This window comes from Phascolarctos cinereus, unplaced genomic scaffold (assembly GCF_003287225.1).
Source record: "Phascolarctos cinereus isolate Bilbo 61053 unplaced genomic scaffold, phaCin_HiC Scaffold_5;HRSCAF=322, whole genome shotgun sequence".
NCBI lineage: Eukaryota > Metazoa > Chordata > Mammalia > Diprotodontia > Phascolarctidae > Phascolarctos > Phascolarctos cinereus.
In genome coordinates, this window is record NW_027555958.1 from 245,669,848 (window position 1) to 245,688,522 (window position 18,675).

Sequence of the window (18,675 nt, forward strand, 5' to 3'; positions counted from 1 at the left end):
AAATAAATAAGAAAGAAGTTAAGGAGGTGAAGAGAATTTTAGAAAAGTTAGGTATGGTAGACCTCTGGAGACATTTGAATCATGATAGAAAGGAATATACTTTTTTCTCAGTGGTACATGGCACATACACAAAAATTTACTATGTGCTAGGGCATAAAAACCTCACAGTGGAATGCAGGAAGGGAGAAATATTAAATGCATCCTTTTCAGATCATGACATAATAAAAATTATATGTAATAAAAGGTCGTGGAAAGGTAGACTAAAAAATAATTGGGAACGAAATAATCAAATCCTAAAAAATGAATGGATTAAACAACAAATCATAGAAACAATGAATAACTTCATTCAAGAGAATAATAATAACGAGAGAACATACCAAAACTTATGGGATGCAATGAAAGTAGTTCTTAGGGGAAGTTATATATCTCTAAATGCTTACATGAATAAAGTAGATATATATAATTTCCCCTAAGAATGGAGAACCTCCCCTAAGGGGGGATCAATGAATTGGGCATGAAACTAAAAAAGCTAGAAAAAGAACAAATTAAAAATCCTCAATTAAAAACCAAATTAGAAATACTGAAAACCAAAGGAGAGATTAATAAAACTGAAATTAATAAAACTATTGAACTAATAAATAAAACTAAGAGCTGATTTTATGAGGAAAAAACCAATAAAATAGATAAACCTTTGGTTAATTTAATTTTTTTTTTAAAAAAAGAAGAAAACCAAATTACCAGTATCCAAAATGAAAAAGGTGAATTCACCACCAATGAAGAGGAAATTAAAACAATAATTAGGAACTATTTTGCCCAACTGTATGCCAATAAATTTGACAATCTCAGTGAAGTGGATGAATATTTACAATAATATAAATTGCCCAGATTAACAGAAGAGGAAAGGAAATATTTAAATAACCCCATCTCAGAAAAAGAAATTGAAGAACACAAGTCATTCCCCAATTGATAAATGGTCAAAGGATATGAACAGGCAGTTCTTAGATGAATAAATTAAAGCTATCTATAGTCATGTGAAAAAGTGCTCTAAATCAGTTTTGATTAAAGGAATGCAAGAACTGTGAGATACCACATCACACCTATCAGATTGGCCAACATACCAAATTGGAAAATGATAAGTGTTGGAGATGTGGGAAAATTGGAATTAATGGATTATTAGTGGAGTTGTGAACTGATCCAACCAGTTTTGAGAGCAATTTGGAAGTATGCCCAAATGGCTATAAAGCTCTGCATACACTTTGACTCAGCAATAGCACTTCTAGGGCTATATCCAAAGAGATCATACAAATGGGAAAAGGATCAACATGTACAAAAATATTTATAGCACCTCTTTCTGTGGTGGCAAAGAATTGGAAATTGAGAGGATGCCCATCAATTGGGGAATGGCTGAGCAAGTTGTGGTATACGAATGTAATGGAATACTATTGTGCTGTAAAGAATGATGAGCAAATGGACTTCAGAAAAACCTGGAAAGACTTATATGGACTGATGCTGAGTGAAGTGAGCAGAACCAGGAGAACATTGTACACAGTAACAGCCACGTTGTTAAACTTGGCTTTCCTCAGCAATGCAAGGACCTAAGACATCTCCAAAAATCTCATGATGGAAAACGCTATCCACATCCATAGAAACAACTGTGGAGTTTGAAAGCAGATCGAAGCATACGATTCCTTTTTTTTTCTTCTGTTCTGTTTTGTTTCTTCTTTCTTGTGGTTCCTCCTATTGGTTCTAATTCTTCTTTACAACATGAATAACATGGAAATATGTTTAATTAGAATGTATATGTAAAGTTTATATCAGATTGCACACTGTCTTGGGGAGGGAGGCAGGAAGGGAGAGGGAGAAAATTTAAAACTCAAAAGTTCATGGAAGTGAATGTTGAAAACTAAAAACAAATTAATTAAATTTTTAAAATTCCTTGGCAAAAACAAAGAAAAAAATCTACTTTAAAAAAATAGCAAAACACTTGAAAAAAGAAAGAGCTGAAAAACATTTGTTTGGGGAAAAAGCCACGGAGAATAAAGGAATTGCCTCCTTAAAGAAAAGGACACCTAAAAAGAGGCATCTTAAGATAAAATAAAGGCTCTTGCACCTTGGGTTTAGCATCATGTTCATCTTCCTGAAATAACCTTTCTTTGATATACAGTTCCCTGCACAGAGGAGATCAATACACATTTAATGAATTGAATTAAACTTCAATTTGTAATGCAAGACAAACTGTTGAAGCTTTTTAATTTTTTTTTTTAAATAGGGGATGGACACATTATGATCTCTAAGTTCTTTTTTCTTAGGGAGTCAATTCACTGACTTTCTCCATCTTTTTTTTTCTCACGAGATTTTTTTCAGCTCCCTTTCTTTTTTTAAATTAGTTTTTTTTTTGTTGGTAATAATTTTTTTAAAATTTTTTTTATGTTCAAATTAACAAGCTTTTTTTCCTTTCTTTTCTCTGTCTCTCCATCCAAATTGAAAAATAGGAAAGGGAATGGAAGGGAGGGGAAAGGAAGGGAAAGGAAGGGAGGGGAAGGGAAGGGAAGGGAAGGAAGGGAAGGGAAGGGAAGGGAAGGGAAGGGAAGGGAAGGGAAGGGAAGGGAAGGGAAGGGAAGGGAAGGGAAGGGAAGGGAAGGGAAGGGAAGGGAGGGGAAGGGAAGGGAAGGGAAGGGAAGGGAAGGGAAGGGAGGGGAAGGGAAGGGAAGGGAGGGGAAGGGAAGGGAGGGGAAGGGAAGGGAAGGGAAGGGAAGGAAATTTAACAAATAGCCAGTCAGGCAAAACAAATTTTCACATTGGCCATGCAGCAAAATGAGTGTCTCATTCTTCAACATGTATCTGATACCTCTCTGCAAAGAGGTAGGCTCCTTCATTGTCAATCCTCTGGAATTATTTTTGGTCATTATATATTTATAACAGCTCTTTTTAAAATTACATAAATAATTTACTTTCTAGGGTCTTTTGTCTACTACAAAAAGAGTTATTAATATTTTTTGTGCATATGGTCCTTTTCCTCTTTGATCTCTTTAAGAGTATAAACCAAGTATTTGTGGCTCTGGGTTAAAAAAGTATGCAGAGTTAGTGACTTTTGAGGTATAGTTCCTAATTGCTTTCCAGAATGACTGTATTCTCCAAGTATTTTTTTTCACAGCTAGGTTTTGATTATTTACCTCTCAGCACTTTCTGGACTCAGTTTCTTACTTTTTTCTTTCTAGTAGACCCTAGGTTTTTAGAGGTGTCAGGGATAACAATGATTGGCTTGGCTCCCTGCTTCCCTCCAGCTCCTTTAGCTAAAGCCATTGAATACCACATTCTGTCTTAGCCCTACAACTGTTATTACACAGGATATGTGTATGTGTGTATGGGCATTTGTGTGCATTCATGTGTGTGTGTGTATGCATGCATGTGCTAGGTACTAGAATAGTTTCCCTTTCTCCACTCCTCTCCCATTTAAATGAGTGGGCAGAATAAATCATGTTTTCATCTGAAAGCATGGATGCCAATGTCTAGAGTTGTTAATTCAGAGTCACAGACTCTAAGACTTGGAAGGAATCTTAGATTACATCTAGTCCAACCTGTATCTGAACAACAATCCTTTCTACAATGGCCCCTAAGTCATATCTCAGTTTGAAAACTTCCAAAGAGTGAGAATCCATTGTCTCCAGAGAAAGCCTATTTTGGATAGCTCTAATTGTTAGGAAACTTTCCCCTACATCAAGAGGAAATTTGTCCTTCTATAACTTTCATTCATTATTTTTAGTTGTGTTCTCTTGAACATAGATCTAGTTCTGCTTCCAAATGGGAGCCTTTCAAACACTTCAAGACATCTATCATGTCCCCACTATGCCTTCACTTCTCCACATTAAACACCCCTAATTCTTTCTATTGATGCTCTTCAGCTTGTTCTCCACTCCTCTCATCACTTGATGTCTTTGTTCTAGATACACTCGAGAATGTTCAGGGTGTTTTCTAAAGTGCCCCAAACTGAACATGTTATTCTAGATGTTGCCTGATCAAGACAGAGTGGAGTAGAATTATTACTTGCAGGAGATTGTGAAACAACAGCAAACAAACAAGCAAAGAAATAAATAAAAAGTGAAAGAATCAAAGAGGAAACTAAGACAAGGATTCAGGATACTTCAACCTTTCCTTTCACAATGGCACTGGAAGTTTGGATAACTAGAGATTTATTTTGATTTTTCAGTGTCAGTGTAATCCTGTCCCAGTTCATTCTATCCTCAGTGTATGCAGCAAAGGCCAAGGTGCTGAGCAGCAAACCTAGCCTAGAACTCTGAACATTGCCTCCAGCAGATAAGGGTGAGGAGATTAAAAAAAAATATATTGTGATCAAGAGAAAGATCAAGGATAGGATAGGAACATTGCTTGGGGTGAATATGGTAGGGAAGAGAATAATCATTTATATAGCACCTACTACGTGCTAGGCACTATGCTACTAATATTTTATTTCATTTGATCCTCAGGTAGGTGCTGTTATTATCCATCCCTATTTTACAATTAAGAAAAACATTTAAATTTTTTAAAAATTTTTCCTCTATTACATGTAAAAACTATTTTAACATTTGTTTTTAGAATTTTTATATTCTAAATTCTCTCCCTCCCTGCCTTCCCTCCCCCTCTCATTAAGAAGGCAAGTAATTTGATATAGATTATACATGTGCAGACATGAAAAACACATTTCCATGTTAGTCCTGTTGTGAAAGAAAACAAAGGGAAAAAAAAAGAAAAATACAGGAAGTAAAGAACAAGTATGCTTCAATCTACATTCACACTCTCTCTGTTGTTTCTCTGGAGATATATAGCATCTTTCATCTCAAGTCCTGCAGAATTGCTTTGGATTATTGTATTGCTGAGAGTAGCTAAGTCATTCACAGAGGGACAAGTCGAGGAGGAATGGAGGTAGGAAAAACAGAAGGAGAAGACATTGGGAAAAGGTTTGAGGAACTGAGGGGTAGTTCTTTCAAGCTCAGAGCACAGGAGCTGGATGTGGAGGGTGTTAGAAGAAAGTTGGGTATAACTAGTGGGTACAAGAGAAAGGTGGCTGATACGAATGCTGGGGATTCCCTCAGAATCTGTTTCCAGTTTTCTTCCTACAGCCTCTCTTTATTCTGACCATCCACACATGACACTTCTCTGTTTTCATTTGCCGTTGGGTGACAAAGTCTCTCTGCAGCCAATTGGAGTTAAGGCTCCGCTTTTATATAAAGTCGGTGTGAGTTGGTGTTTCATGATTATTGACCATGGAAATTTATATGCTGCCTCTACTTTTGTTGAGTGTCCTGGTCCTTACAGAGACCTGGGCTGGTAAGTAAGTCTAGCACAAGGTAAAACATCTATGTGGAGACAATGCCCAGAGGGCCAGAACGGGTTTGTTCCTGAACACCTAAGCCTTTGCCACAGACACTGAGGACAGACTGGACTGGGACCGGGGCGGGAGTGGCGGAAGGCGGGGTGGCGGGGTGGTGGGGAGGCGGACCACTGATAACCTCGGGATCGAGTCCCCACCCTGAACCTGGGCCAAGGTCTCCAATGTTTCCGACTCAGGCTCTCACTCCTTGAAGTATTTTTACGCCGTAATGTCTCGACCCGAGCTAGCAAAACCAAAGTTCATCTCTGTAACCTACGTGGACGATCAGCAGGTCTTGAGCTTTGACAGCGACCACGAGAGTCAGAGCCCAGCGCCCAGGACGCCGTGGATCCAGCCCGACTACTGGGAGCGGGAGACAGAGATCTTCAGGGAAGCCACTGAACGTTACCGAGTATGCCTGCGGAAAGTGTCTGGGGACTACAACCATAGTGAGGGAGGTGAGTGATCAGAGAGGATCGCGGGTTGCCTGTCTAGTCAGTATAGTTACAGCCTACACCGGCAGTTAGGCTGGGGAGGGGGAGCGTAGGGGGTATGGCCTTAGCGCGAGAGGAGCAAGATTTCTGACCCTGCAGGAATGGTCTTTGGGGTCCGGACGCTGTGTAATCTTGGTGAGACAGAGCCCTCTGGGCCATGCTGAATATTTTTTGGGGTCTCAGGGGTTCATACATTCCAGCAACTGTCGGGATGCGAGGTATTCTCCAACGGGAGCTTCAGCCGCGGCTTCGTGCAATACGCCTACGACGGGCAGGACTTCTTAGCTCTGGATACCGAGACTCTGCGTTGGATTGCCGGGAACGCAGGGGCCCTAAACCATAAGCTCGAGCTGGAAGCAGATCAAAGCTTTACGAAATATTGGAAGGGCTATATAGAGGAGGAGTGCGTGTACTGGCTTCACAGATACCTGGAGAATGGAAAGGAGACACTGCTTGGGACAGGTACCTTCCTACCTTGCCGCCCTGCCGCACCCCCTCCCTACCTGGCCTATTCAGCTTCTTCACCCTGAGGCCATGGTCCCAGCCTGAGTGTGCTGTGGACAGAAGTGGGGTTCAGCTTTCCTTTCCCTGAATGGGGGAGGGTCCTCTAGCCCTTCTGTGCCTCCCCTGCAGCCACAGTCTTAGGGTCCGGTCTCCCAGAGCCTAAGGGCCAGGGCCAGAATATTTCCAGGCCTGGACTGTGAGTCCACTCCCTGTGTCTAGTCTATCCTTGTCTACCTGGAAGAAAATCAGCCTCTCAGACAACGAGGAAAAGGCTACCCTGACCATGCCTCTGACTTAACCGCACAGATCCACCCTTTCTACAAGTGACCAGACACACAAGTGCTGACGGAGAAGTGACCTTGCAGTGCCGGGCCCAGGGCTTTTATCCTGCAGAGATCTCACTGACTTGGCTGAGGGATGGGGAGGAACAGCTCCAGGAGACGGAGCTCATTGAGACCAGACCTGCGGGAGATGGGACCTTCCAGAAGTGGGCAGCTGTGGGGATGCTCTCTGGAAGCGAACAGAAATATACCTGCCGAGTGCAGCATGAGGGATTACCTGAGCCAGTCTTCCTGAAATGGGGTAAGAATAGTGAGGTGGGGCTGAGGTGGGGGAGGCTCTCTGCACCTCTCCACTCCCAGCAACAGAAGGATCTGGAGCTATTCTTGAATGGGGGAGAGTGACTGTGTTTGAGTTCAAAGAGGGATAAGGGTTCCTCACTTTAACGTTTTCCTTTTAGAGCCACAGTCCTCATCCGTAGGGCTCTCGGTAGGGGTCACCACTGCTCTCCTCCTCCTCCTCGCTGCAGTCATTGTTGGGGTTGTGATCTGGAGGAAAAATGCTTCAGGTAGGGAAAAGCGAAAGGGGCTCAGTAGGCGGCAGGCATGATGGGGATTCTAGGTTGTCCCATGCTATATCTGTCCCACCCAACAAGTCTATTCTTCATATTGAGACAGAGAATAAGTCCCCATGCGTTGTAGATAAACAAATTTAAAAAGAAACACCATTTTAAGAGATGGTCCATTTCAGTCCAATAGGGTCAGCAGACAGAGTGATTCAGTCTCAGATTACAAAGAGATCTAGAAATTTAGGTCAAAAGAATTCAGTGTCTACCCAGAGGCGACCAGGCCTAAAATCTTTCTTCTCTTCCTGTTGAATTATGACTCCATACTATTTAAAGTGTCACAGTTATAGGAATTTGTCCCAGGGAAATGGCTGACATATTGAACCTCACGGGTAACTGCTTCTCCTGAACTTTCCCAATTAATTATTATTATTATTATTATTATTATTATTATTATTATTATTATTATTTTACTTCTAGATAGTAAAAGAGGGAGCTACACTACAACTGCAAGTAAGTAAAGGGTCAACATGGGGATAGATGAGAGGAGCTGGTTCATTTAAACCTCCAGACGTTGTAAATGATAAACCAAAATCCCTCCTCTCTCTTCACCTCTCCCCATCCTTTCCCACTCTCCTGTTCTGAACAATATATTCCTGATCAGGTTGTCTCCCTCCTGTTTCTCCAGGTAGCGATAGCGCCCAGGAATCAGATGTCTCTCTTACAGCAAGAGGTGAGAGTCTGGCGATTCTACAGCTAGAGACGGGCTGGTGTAAAGGTGGCAAATGAAATGAAGATGAGTATGTCAGTAATTGGGGTTAAGGGAGTCCCTGATTTTTGGAGGGGTGGTGAGACAGGCTGTTCAAAGTAATGAGGGGCTTGATGGTAGAATTGACTTTTTTCATGTCTTTCCTTGATCTGTTTCCTTTTTCAGCCTAAGGGAGATGCCTTGTGTGGAGCAGAGGGGGAAAGAAACAAACACAGCAAAACAGAGGAATCTACTTCTCCCTTTCCTTTCTCATTTCTCTTACCTTACCCCCAAATTATCTCCTTGTACAGGCCTCTGTGATCAAGCCCATATGCCTACCAGCCAAACCCTATGGTAGGGGACATCAGTGCCTTCACCTAATAGTAATTCTGCCTTCCACTCATCCACCTGCTTTCTTTCTGTTCTGCCAGACATTGCAGGGAGAAAATTAGAGTGAGGAGCAGAAAGATTTTAGATTTATCTTTCTCCCCAGTTGTTACACTGAAGTCTGACCTTTTTTCTTTAGAGCAATAGCTTTTCCCCTAAGTACTGCTTTGGCTGCATTCCATAAATTTTGGTACGTTGTTTCATTGTTCTCATTCTCTTTAATGAAATTATTAATTGTTTCTATGATTGTTCTTTGACCCACATATTCATTAGGATTCCTGACCTTTTTCTTGATGTTTGCTTAATAAAGGAAATGCATTCTGAATAATTTTTCTTGATGCCTCAATACTCCCTCATTTAGATTAACCTTATGGGATTACACACATCACATGGCAATACCAAAAATGAAAAGAAATTAAAGACTTGAAGACTTTTAATAATTGTCTTATTGGCTGTGCTGAGTCTGTGATTGCAGATGGGGGAGGGGCTGGGTTAAGGAGGTAGGGGATACAGGGGATGACAATTTGTACAAAGTAACTACTCACATATTTGGTTTTTGTTTAGTCATTTCTCCCCCCTGCAGTTTGTTCTGTTAGTCTGCATGTGTGATATAACTGGCATTTTCCAGGAATTCAGAAAGATCCTAGGTTACTGTAACTATACCATGACAGCCTGATAAGGTCATAAATACTTCAGTGGCAAGGTGGAGAGAGTGTTGGACCTGAAGTCAGGAAGACTTATCTTCATGAGTTCAAATCTGGCCTCAGACATTTACTGGCTGAATGACCTGGAGCGAGTTACTTAAAAGTGTTTGCCTCAGTTTCTTCATCTGTAAAATGAACTGGAGAAGGAAATGGCAAGCCATTCCAGTGTCTTTGCCAAGAAACAATCCTGCACAACTTCAGGTGATAATAGATCTACGGCTAGACCTTCCAAGTCTATGTAGTCAGACCCTTTTATTTCATTGAGACAGGCAAGTGGCATAGTTGTCTTGGCTTTAGGAGAAATTAGAGTAGAAATGCCAGCTCAAACTCTTACTACTTGTGTGACCCTGGGCAAATCACTTAACCACTCTTATCCTTGGTTTCATCACCTGTAAAACACATATAAAAATAGCATCTACTTCGTAAGGTTGTGTAAGTATCAAATTAAATAATACATGACAGTGCTTTGGAAACCCAAGAGTGCCATATACATTTTAACTAGCTAGCATTTTACATGTAAGGAAAATGAGGCCCAGAGACATCAATTTCGTGCAAGTAATAAATGTCAGGTAGGTTTAGAATCCAGGTCCTCTGACTCCAGAGCTAATTCTCTTTCCACTATCTGAGGTTTCTAACCTGTAGTCTTATCATCAATACTAATTTAGTTTTCATGATCTAGTGTCTCTGTGTGTGTGTATGTCCTGGCTTAACCCCTTAGTCCATGGAAATTCAGGATTTCAGTGTTTTCCATGCATATACGATTACAGCATTCAGTACTTGGGGATGATAATAATGATGATGATGGTGATCATATCAACAATAACATTAATAATAATAGTTCATGCTTTAAAGTTTGCAAAGTACTTTACAATGTTGTCTTTTTGTATCCTCTGCACAACAAACCTGTGAGGTGGGTGCTGTTATTATCATCCTCATTACACACGTGAGGATACTGAGGTACCAAGAGGTTAAGTAACTTGTTGAAGATCACATATCTAGTAAATGTCTGTGTGAGTGTAGAGAGCGATAAGATTTAAACACGGCTCTTCCTACGAAGTCCAATACTCTATCTACTGCCTCTTGTCCACATTTGTTCTAGGGTGATAGTTCTTTTTGTTTATTCCCCAATTTTCTGCAAGTGATGTGAACTTGGACTCAGCAAAGAGGGACCTACTGGATCCTAAGCATGAAGAAGCCCCTGTTGTGCGATCTACCCTGGTAGAAAAAACAAGTGCTTCTACTTTTTATACTGCTCTCAGCATTTCTTTCCAAATAGAAATACATTTTAATTACTTACATTTCTGTATTTTGTGTCCTGTAAGGACTGACTTGGTATCTCTGAGTATTGGCATTAGCCAGTTGTTCTTTCCCCTATTTCAGGTGCACCCACAGAAATCCAAGTGTACGAGCTACATTATTTTAATTACATGATTTGTTACACTTCCCTTCTATTACAATTAGTAATTCATTCAAGCTTGCCAGTTACATTGTGGTGGGAGCAGACCAAAGCTTAGGCCCTATTGTTCGTGTGTGCAAATTAACTAGAGGAACATCTTTAGTTAAAAATCTGAATGATTCATATCCTGGGGTGAGGTGGGTGACATTTGTGTCATACCCTAGGATTAGATGGCAAGGTGGATAGAGTGCTGGACCTGTAGTCAGGAAGACTTGAGTCCATATTTGGCCTCTGACACTCACTATGTGACCAAGTCACTTAACATCTGTTTGCCTCAGTTTCCTAAACTGTAAAATGGAGGCCTAACTTCCTGGATTGTTGTGTGCTTAGCACATAGAGACCAGTTAATAAATACTTATTTCTTTCCTTTTCCTTCCTTCCTCATTTCTTTTTTCCTCTTCTTCCTCCCTCCTCTGTTTCTTTTTTACTATAAAGAGTGGCAGCTCCTTAAGAATAAGAACTCTCCTATTTTTTCTATTTGTGTTTATAGCACTTAGAAAAATGCTTGACACACAGTAAACAAAACATACATTTTTATTTCATTCATTTGTTCCTTAATGTCCAATGTCCAATGGCTAAACATATTGTTTTAATTAATTAATTAATTTTTAGTTTTCAACATTCACTTCCATAAGATATTGAGTTCCAAATTTTCTCCTCCTCCCTTCCCTACCCTACCCCAAGATAACATGTAATCTGATATAGGCTACACATATACTTTTATATTAAACATATTTGCACATTAGTCACATTGTAAAGAATTATTAGAAACAATGAGAAGCACAAGAAAGAAGAAACAAAAAGAGAGAGAAAGATTAAATAATATGCTTCCATCTGCATTCAGACTCCACAGGTCTTTCTCTGGATGTGGATAGCATTTTTCATTATGAGTCTTTTGGAATTGTCTTAGATCTTTGTATTGCTGAGAAGAGTTAAGTCTATCAAAGTTGGTCATCATGCAATGTTGCTGTTACTGTGTACAATGTTCTCCTGGTTCTGCTCACTTCACCCAGCATCAGTTCATGTAAGCCTAGGTTTTTCTGAAGTCCACCAGCTCATCATTTCTTCGGGAACAATAGTATTCCATTACATTCATATGCTACAACTTGTTCAGCCATTCCCCAAATGATAGGCATCTGCTCAATTTCCAATTCTTTGCCAGCACAAAAAGAGCTGCTGGTAAATATTTTTGTGCATGTGGATCCTTTTTCCTTTTTTTATGATGTCTTTGGGTTACAGACCTACTAGTAGCATTGCTGGGTCAATATGCACAGTTTTATAGCCCTTTGGGCATAGTAGAACATATTGTTAGCAACAAAGGGATAAGGAAATCTCTTTAAGGCTTTATCTCAAATAAATGATAAAGAGTTTAATGTGATAAGCAAGTGTAAATAGGTGGATGATCCCACCTGGAAAGGAAGCTGTCTTAACGCATTCCTAACCCATCTTGACTATTAACCTGACTTATAAGAATAACTACCATACTGCTCCTCTCTTCTTCCTACTGATTTCCTCTTTGCTTACAGATTAAAGGATAAATATTTCACTTGCAAATACTCTTCATATCTCTGATGAATTATTTCACATTCTATGTTCCAAATCACTAAACTTACAGTGCAGCCATTCTACAATGCATCTCCTCTTCCTCCTCATCCTCTTTTTTCTCCATCCATCTTAATTATGAATTACTAGTTTTGATATCAAAAATGGAAAATAGATTTTAACAATTCTCTAGAGAATTTTAGAACAATCTGTAGAATAACTGTAACAATTCTGTGGGGAAGCCAAATAGTTGCTATGATGAGAGAGTCTAAAAATTGCACTAAATGTGATCTTGCCAAGCAGAAATGGCAATTAAGAGCAACATTGGTTTAAGCTCTAAATTAATTTGCATAATCTCATAGAAAAGGACAGTGGATGGTTATTAGCAATATTACCACACAAAATAGGCAGATTAGAAGGAAGAACAAATTTAAAGAACTGTTGTTTGTCAGAATTAAGGAGGTAGGGGAACTGAGGACAATGCCTTGTACGTAGTAACAACTCACATTTTTGTTTTTTATTTAGTCATTTCTCCCCCATGCAGTCTGTTCTGTTAGTCTGCCTATGTGATATAACTGACATTTCCCAGGAATTCCTAAGTCTCCCTTTACCTCTATCTCTCCCTCTTCCTCAGCACAAGTTTAAGAATTCAGGGATCCAACCTTCCAGAGAGGAAAGAAGATTTCCTGGTGCAGTGTGTTCCTCCGGGAAGTAAGATTATTGTCATTGTGATAATTTTCTTAAGTCCTTTTTGTTGCAATTCTTTCCTCCAATTCAGTGCTAAACTTTGAAAAGTTGTCTACACTTCATGTTTACCTCTCTATACTATCCACTCTTTTCTTAACTCTCTCAAATCTGATAATTGGTATTTATTTTTCTGACATGCTAAGTGTTTGCTGGGGTGTAGCATCAGTTAGCTATTCCATTGTGCAAGAGAGGTGGTGTCTCTAGTGCCTGTGACCTATGATATAAGTATAAAGGAAAAACTCTTTAATTTTAAGTCACACTCTGTCAGAGACAATTCATTACTGTAATTCAGGTATGTCTGCTTTCAAAGAGGTTCAAGTTCCAGAATTCCCCTTCCTGATCAGAATATTATCTGACTCAAGCAGTTTTCATTTATAGTTTATAGTGGGTATGAAAAAATAAAAAAATTCCACAGCAAAGTAAAACAAAAGTATACAGTTTAAATTTAGGATTTTTAACTCTTTTAGAAATCTTCCTCAAACTAATTTTCCACTTTAACTATACCCCTTTCAAGTTGGTCAAATATGAATAAAATGTAGCAAGTACTGCTCTGGATTTAATATTCCAGAGTCAAACTATTACATTTTCTGATTGGGGTGCTAGTGATATCCGCAGGTGACTGGGGTGTCTCTTCTTGAGTGGCATTAGCTCAAACCCTCCTCTGTTCAGGGTGTCCTCCCCATTAGTTATCAGTGCCAAGGGTCCTAGTTCTACTAAACTAGTTAGCACCAATTAGCTTTTTTCAAATAAATAGTTAATTGGAAGACATAATAAAGACAAAAGTACAAATAATTTTTCCCCAACACTTTGGGAGCTCACTCTCTCCTGATACTGCTTCATTCTGTGGGGAGAGTGGGCTCAGACTAAATACAGTTTCTATATAATATTGGTCCCACCAAATTTACATCTAAATGCAGCACCACTGCCAGATGAGTCCTCATTTCAGTTCCTGCTGGTCTGGATCCATAATGTTTTTCTTCTATCTTTGCTATATCAATAGTGAGCTGGTTGCAAAACCTGACATGTGCTCCCACACTCCCAGATTCATGAACAGCTTGCTCTCCTGACCTTTGGAAATGTATGCGGTCACAACCTCCAACATCTTTTACTGAAAAATGTAAAAGAACGATCACCAAGGCAGATGAAGAATTGAGGCTAGCATTCAGAAGGTCATATATCAGCTTCAGAGGGAAAGAAGCCCAAAGCCTCTCCACTTCCATCCTTGTCTCTCCCTGAATGCCATCAGGGAAGGAATAAGGCCAATAGAAGTACTCTAATCAAGAGAAAGTGGTCAAGGCCAAATAAGGTCTTTTGAAAATATCCCCAATTCCAATTTGGCAACTGGGGTCAGTTAAATAAGCTAAAATTCACTACATTATTAGCAGACTGCGACAAGTTACAGAAGGTCTATACATTCTCAAAAGTCCCTCAAAAGCACTTCCATTACATGTCATCATGACCATTCCAGAAGTGGACTCCTCAGCCTCTTCCACACAGGGAATATCAACTCTGAAAATAAATTACCAAAGAGCCACAGAGGGTGTACACCAATTGTTAACAATGAAAACAATAAAATAAAATACCAAAGAGCCACAGAGGGTGTACACCAATTGTTAACAATGAAAACAATAAAATAAATTACCAAAGAGCCACAGAGGGTGTACACCAATTGTTAACGATGAAAATAATAAAATAAAATACCAAAGAGCCACAGAGGGTGTACACCAATTGTTAACAATGAAAACAATAAAATAAAATACCAAAGAGCCACAGAGGGTGTACACCAATTGTTAACAATGTAAACAATAAAATAAATTACCAAAGAGCCACAGAGGGTGTACACCAATTGTTAACGATGAAAATAATAAAATAAAATACCAAAGAGCCACAGAGGGTATACACCAATTGTTAACAATGAAAACAATAAAATAAAATACCAAAGAGCTCACAGAGGGTACAGGCAAGAAGTCGCCTTTATTTTATTGGAGGAAGGAAACTAGACATATGTGCTGGGGTCTCCTCTAGTACCAAGGAGACCCAATTCAGTAAACCTAAACCTTGATACATACAGTTGCAGCTAGACAAAGAACCAAATGGTGAAGTCTAGCAATAGTGGTGAGGCACCACAGCAACAATGAAGCAAGGCTGCTTTGTGACAAGAAGTCTATTCATAGCAGAGCTTCATGACTGGACTGCTGGTACTTGTTCAAACTCAGGGACTGTCAGTTCTGTGATTTAGCTGCAGCAGAGTTCATCCAGAGTGTGAACACAAAGGATTGCTATTGTACCAAGCTCAGGCATAGCTTGCTTGCTGTGCCTTAATTGTGGAAAACAAGGTGTTTCCTAAACACAAGAAAAGAGAGGAGCAAAAAGAAGAGTGGTCTTGGTGTAGGGGCCCTGACAAGAGGTTTGTCAGCTAAGCATGCTGGTCTACTCTGCACAGACTGGTGGGTATGAGGCTCATTGTGCAGCCCCCTGCTACAAAAGAAACCTTTCTCACATTTAGAGTAATCAAAAGAAGTCCCTATTCTTAAATTGGTCACCATAGACAAAACACAAACAAGCTCTAATTATCTTAGTTTCAGGGCATCAAGATACCTTTCTGATCCTTCCCAATTAATTCCCAATTAAGAATAGAGATTCAAGGAAGACTAAGTCTTTAATTCAGGGGAAACTAAGGACTTTGGACCTAAACACTTCCATAATATTATTTTACAACATAACAGACCTAGGTGCTATATGCTTCCATACAGGCCAGCTAATTCTCTTTCATAAACTGACTCCATTCCTCTAACTTGCTCAGTCTCTTAATTAGTCAATTAGAATTAATTAAGCACCTACTATGTTCCAGGCACCATGACACATGCTTACAAACAAAGATAAAAAGAAAACAGTTCCTGCCCTCACAGACTTTACATTCTACCAGGAAGAAAATATATCTATATTTAAGAATACGGAAACTAAAGATTAAGGTAATTTGGGGAGAAAAATACTATCAACTGGGCAACTAGGAAAGTTTTCTTGTAGAAGGTGTAGATCTTAAGGGAGCAGGGAGGGTGTATGGGGGACAGCTAGTGCAAAAACACAGTGATGTGAGAGGTAGTTTTATGTGTGAGAAATAGCAATTAGGTCAGTTTGTCTGGATTGTAGAATAACTGAAGGAAAGCTATGTCTATATATAATAAATATATAATACATATGTTTATGTAATATGCATGTTTATGATATGTATAATGTATGTAATATGTATAACACATATTTATTATGGTTGCATAATAAATGTATAATGAGGGCAATTTGGAGCCAAATTGAAGGATTTTCAATGCAAAACACAGGAGTTTGTATTGGATCCTAGAGGTGATACAGAACCACTACTGTTTACTGGGTAGGGAATTCACGTGTGATCTAGGAAAATCAGTTTGGCAGCTGAGTGGATAATGGATTGGAGAGAGGAGAGTCTTGGGGCAGGGAGATCAATTAGGAGGTTATTGCAATAATGCTGGTGAGGACTGATGAGGGCTTGAAATTAAGTGGTGGCTATGTGTGCAGAAAGAGACAGATATAAAAGTGAAAAACAAAAATGATCAGTGGATATGTGAAGTGTCTATCAGTGAGAAGTTGAGGACAACTTGATGTATGCAAACCTGGAAAGATAATTTTTTTTGTTTTTATTTATTTATTTTGGAAAGATAATTTTGATCTTGAAAGAAATGAGGAAGTTCAAAATATCATAGGATCATTGGATATTCTAGAATTGAAAGCAACTTCAGATGACATCTTGTTTACTCTTATCATTTTATAGAGGAAGAGACAGACTCAGAAAAGTCACTTAGACTAGATTCACATAGGTAGCACAAAAGGTGATATTTGAATCCAAGTCCTCTGACTCTAGACCCAGTGCTCCTCCCACTGTACCACACAGCTGCTTAGGGGTAGAGGTAGTAGTGGTTTTTTTTCATAATGTCTAGTTTAAGATGCCTATCAGTTATCTAATTTATCCAGTAAGCAGATGGCAATCTGGTGCTCAAGACAGGGACTGGGGCTACCAGTTATGGAACTGCTAAAGTCACTGAGAGAATGTTTAAAGAGAGAAAGGGTACAGGACAGAGCTTTGGTGTATGTCCAAACCCAGAGGGAATTCATATGAATTACATTCAGAACCATCCTTTACTTCTCATCATAACTCCTGTCCTCATCCCAAATTGTAAAGGAAGTTTGGTGAAGCATCTTCATAATTTCCCTCATGCTCTGTTCACATCTCAATGGCTGGGCTGGATGAAGATTAAAACGGGTGTCTAAACTATGCCCCACTCTGGGGACATAGGGTGGGTAGGTGGGGGGGAATGTGGGAGCTCCTTGTTTCTTTTGTTTATCTCTTCCTGTTCTTTCTTTGTTTATCACTACCTTTTTGGGTTGCATTCTGGCTACTTGTACGAAAGTATTTCTTTCTGTAAGGAATTAATAAGTTGCAGTTCTTTCCATCTTTTAAGTAAGTAATCCTTTTTTCTGTGTGTTTATTTTGTTATGCTTCCTTTTGTTTCTTAGTAAATTGGCATTTTAAAGACTTTGAGTCACTTACTTAAAAGTAGATGTTTTGACACCTCATGTGAGGGGAAGTGTTTACTTCCTTGGGGAAGAATTTTCCAAAGTGGCTAGGGAAATTCCCAGAAGCACACCATTAGACGTAAGAAAATGGAACCAGAAGAATATAGGGCCAGGTTTCATCCCCTGTTTGTTCTTTCCAAGGTTTGACCAGCTCTGGCCATTTCCTTTTTTTCTTATTCCCTTGACTTCAGATGAATATGGGTCCTCTATTAGGCACACACATACAGGACATTCTCCTCTGGCTCTGGGCCAAAGTGGCACAGATAAAGATTATACAGATGGATAAGCAGGAAGGGAAATCCAAGACCACTCTAGGTGCAGCAATATTTGAGATTCTACCACTTTGAATTCATATGCTCCACATACAGCACCCGTGCTGCAACTCTTGTTCCTGTCCAGTTTGGATTTTCCTTTTCTGCTAGTTTTATCCCTTGGCTTTTGGCATCATGGTAATAGCAAGAGTTGTTATATTCAGAAATTTTTCTAGGCTAAGTTACTCTTTTCCTGTTTTCTTAGAATTGCCATTTCCACTTGATGTCTTTATGGCCCCCAGTGTCTCTAGCTAGCTGCTTAACCTTCTCCTGCCTTCTGTGACACCTTATTAGGTCAGAGAAGGGAGCAATGGTTCAGTGTCCAGGCAATGATGGTGACAAGGCAAGTTCCAGGACTTCAGGAGATGGGGGCAGCAAGGGCTGAGTGGAAACTGAGGAGTGATTGATAAGGCTTAGGCTAGTGAAGAATGCTTGTCCTTTTCTACCAATAGTAACAAGAGTAACAAGAATTCATGTTTGTATATGGTTTTATGATGTAAAAAGCACGTTTTCCTCAGCCTTATGAGATAGGTAATTATCTTTACTCTAAACTCATTTCTCTTTGCACTGTTACCATATTGCTTCTATTTAAAATGTTTATCTGTCTGTCTGTCAATCTATCTAGTCTTCTCAGTGTTCCCCAGCATAACATTGAGTCAAATAACAATATTTGAACTCTAAGCAGATAAAAAGTATGATTAGACACAGTACCTGTACTCAATGACTTTCCAGACTTGGCAGCTTCGTTATTCTTTATTTATCCAAATTTGACCCATTCTTTAAGGGCCAGGGCAAACCCAGTCATATTTGTGAAGGTTTTCCTGTTCACACTGATCTTTCCCTTTTCTGACCTTCCACACGCTACTCTCTTTATTTTATCCCATACTTACACATACCATTTTTTGGTGTCATTTTACTTTTTGTAGATGTATGCCCTACAGAGTTCCCCACTTTTCAAGCCAGAG

The 18,675-nt window shown here is 39.4% G+C and overlaps 1 protein-coding gene across 1 annotated transcript; it reads left to right on the forward strand.

The window, feature by feature from the left end:
- The first annotated feature begins 5,165 nt into the window (after positions 1-5,165).
- On the forward strand, positions 5,166-8,764 carry LOC110199325 (BOLA class I histocompatibility antigen, alpha chain BL3-7). The gene is made up of 8 exons (XM_020974116.2): positions 5,166-5,325; positions 5,566-5,826; positions 6,046-6,324; positions 6,673-6,948; positions 7,106-7,213; positions 7,691-7,723; positions 7,899-7,943; positions 8,145-8,764. Exons 1-8 carry the CDS (start codon positions 5,262-5,264, stop codon positions 8,147-8,149), a joined length of 1,071 nt encoding a protein of 356 aa, XP_020829775.2. The 5' UTR covers positions 5,166-5,261; the 3' UTR covers positions 8,150-8,764.
- The last annotated feature ends 9,911 nt before the right edge of the window (positions 8,765-18,675 follow it).

Excerpts from the sequence above, each read along its gene's own strand:
- LOC110199325 (XM_020974116.2), top strand. The coding sequence starts at position 5,262 with ATGGAAATTTATATGCTGCCTCTACTTTTGTTGAGTGTCCTGGTCCTT. Across the intron at positions 5,827-6,045 it reads CTACAACCATAGTGAGGGAG|GGGTTCATACATTCCAGCAA; the intron begins GTGAGTGATCAG and ends TTGGGGTCTCAG. Across the intron at positions 6,949-7,105 it reads GCCAGTCTTCCTGAAATGGG|AGCCACAGTCCTCATCCGTA; the intron begins GTAAGAATAGTG and ends TTTTCCTTTTAG.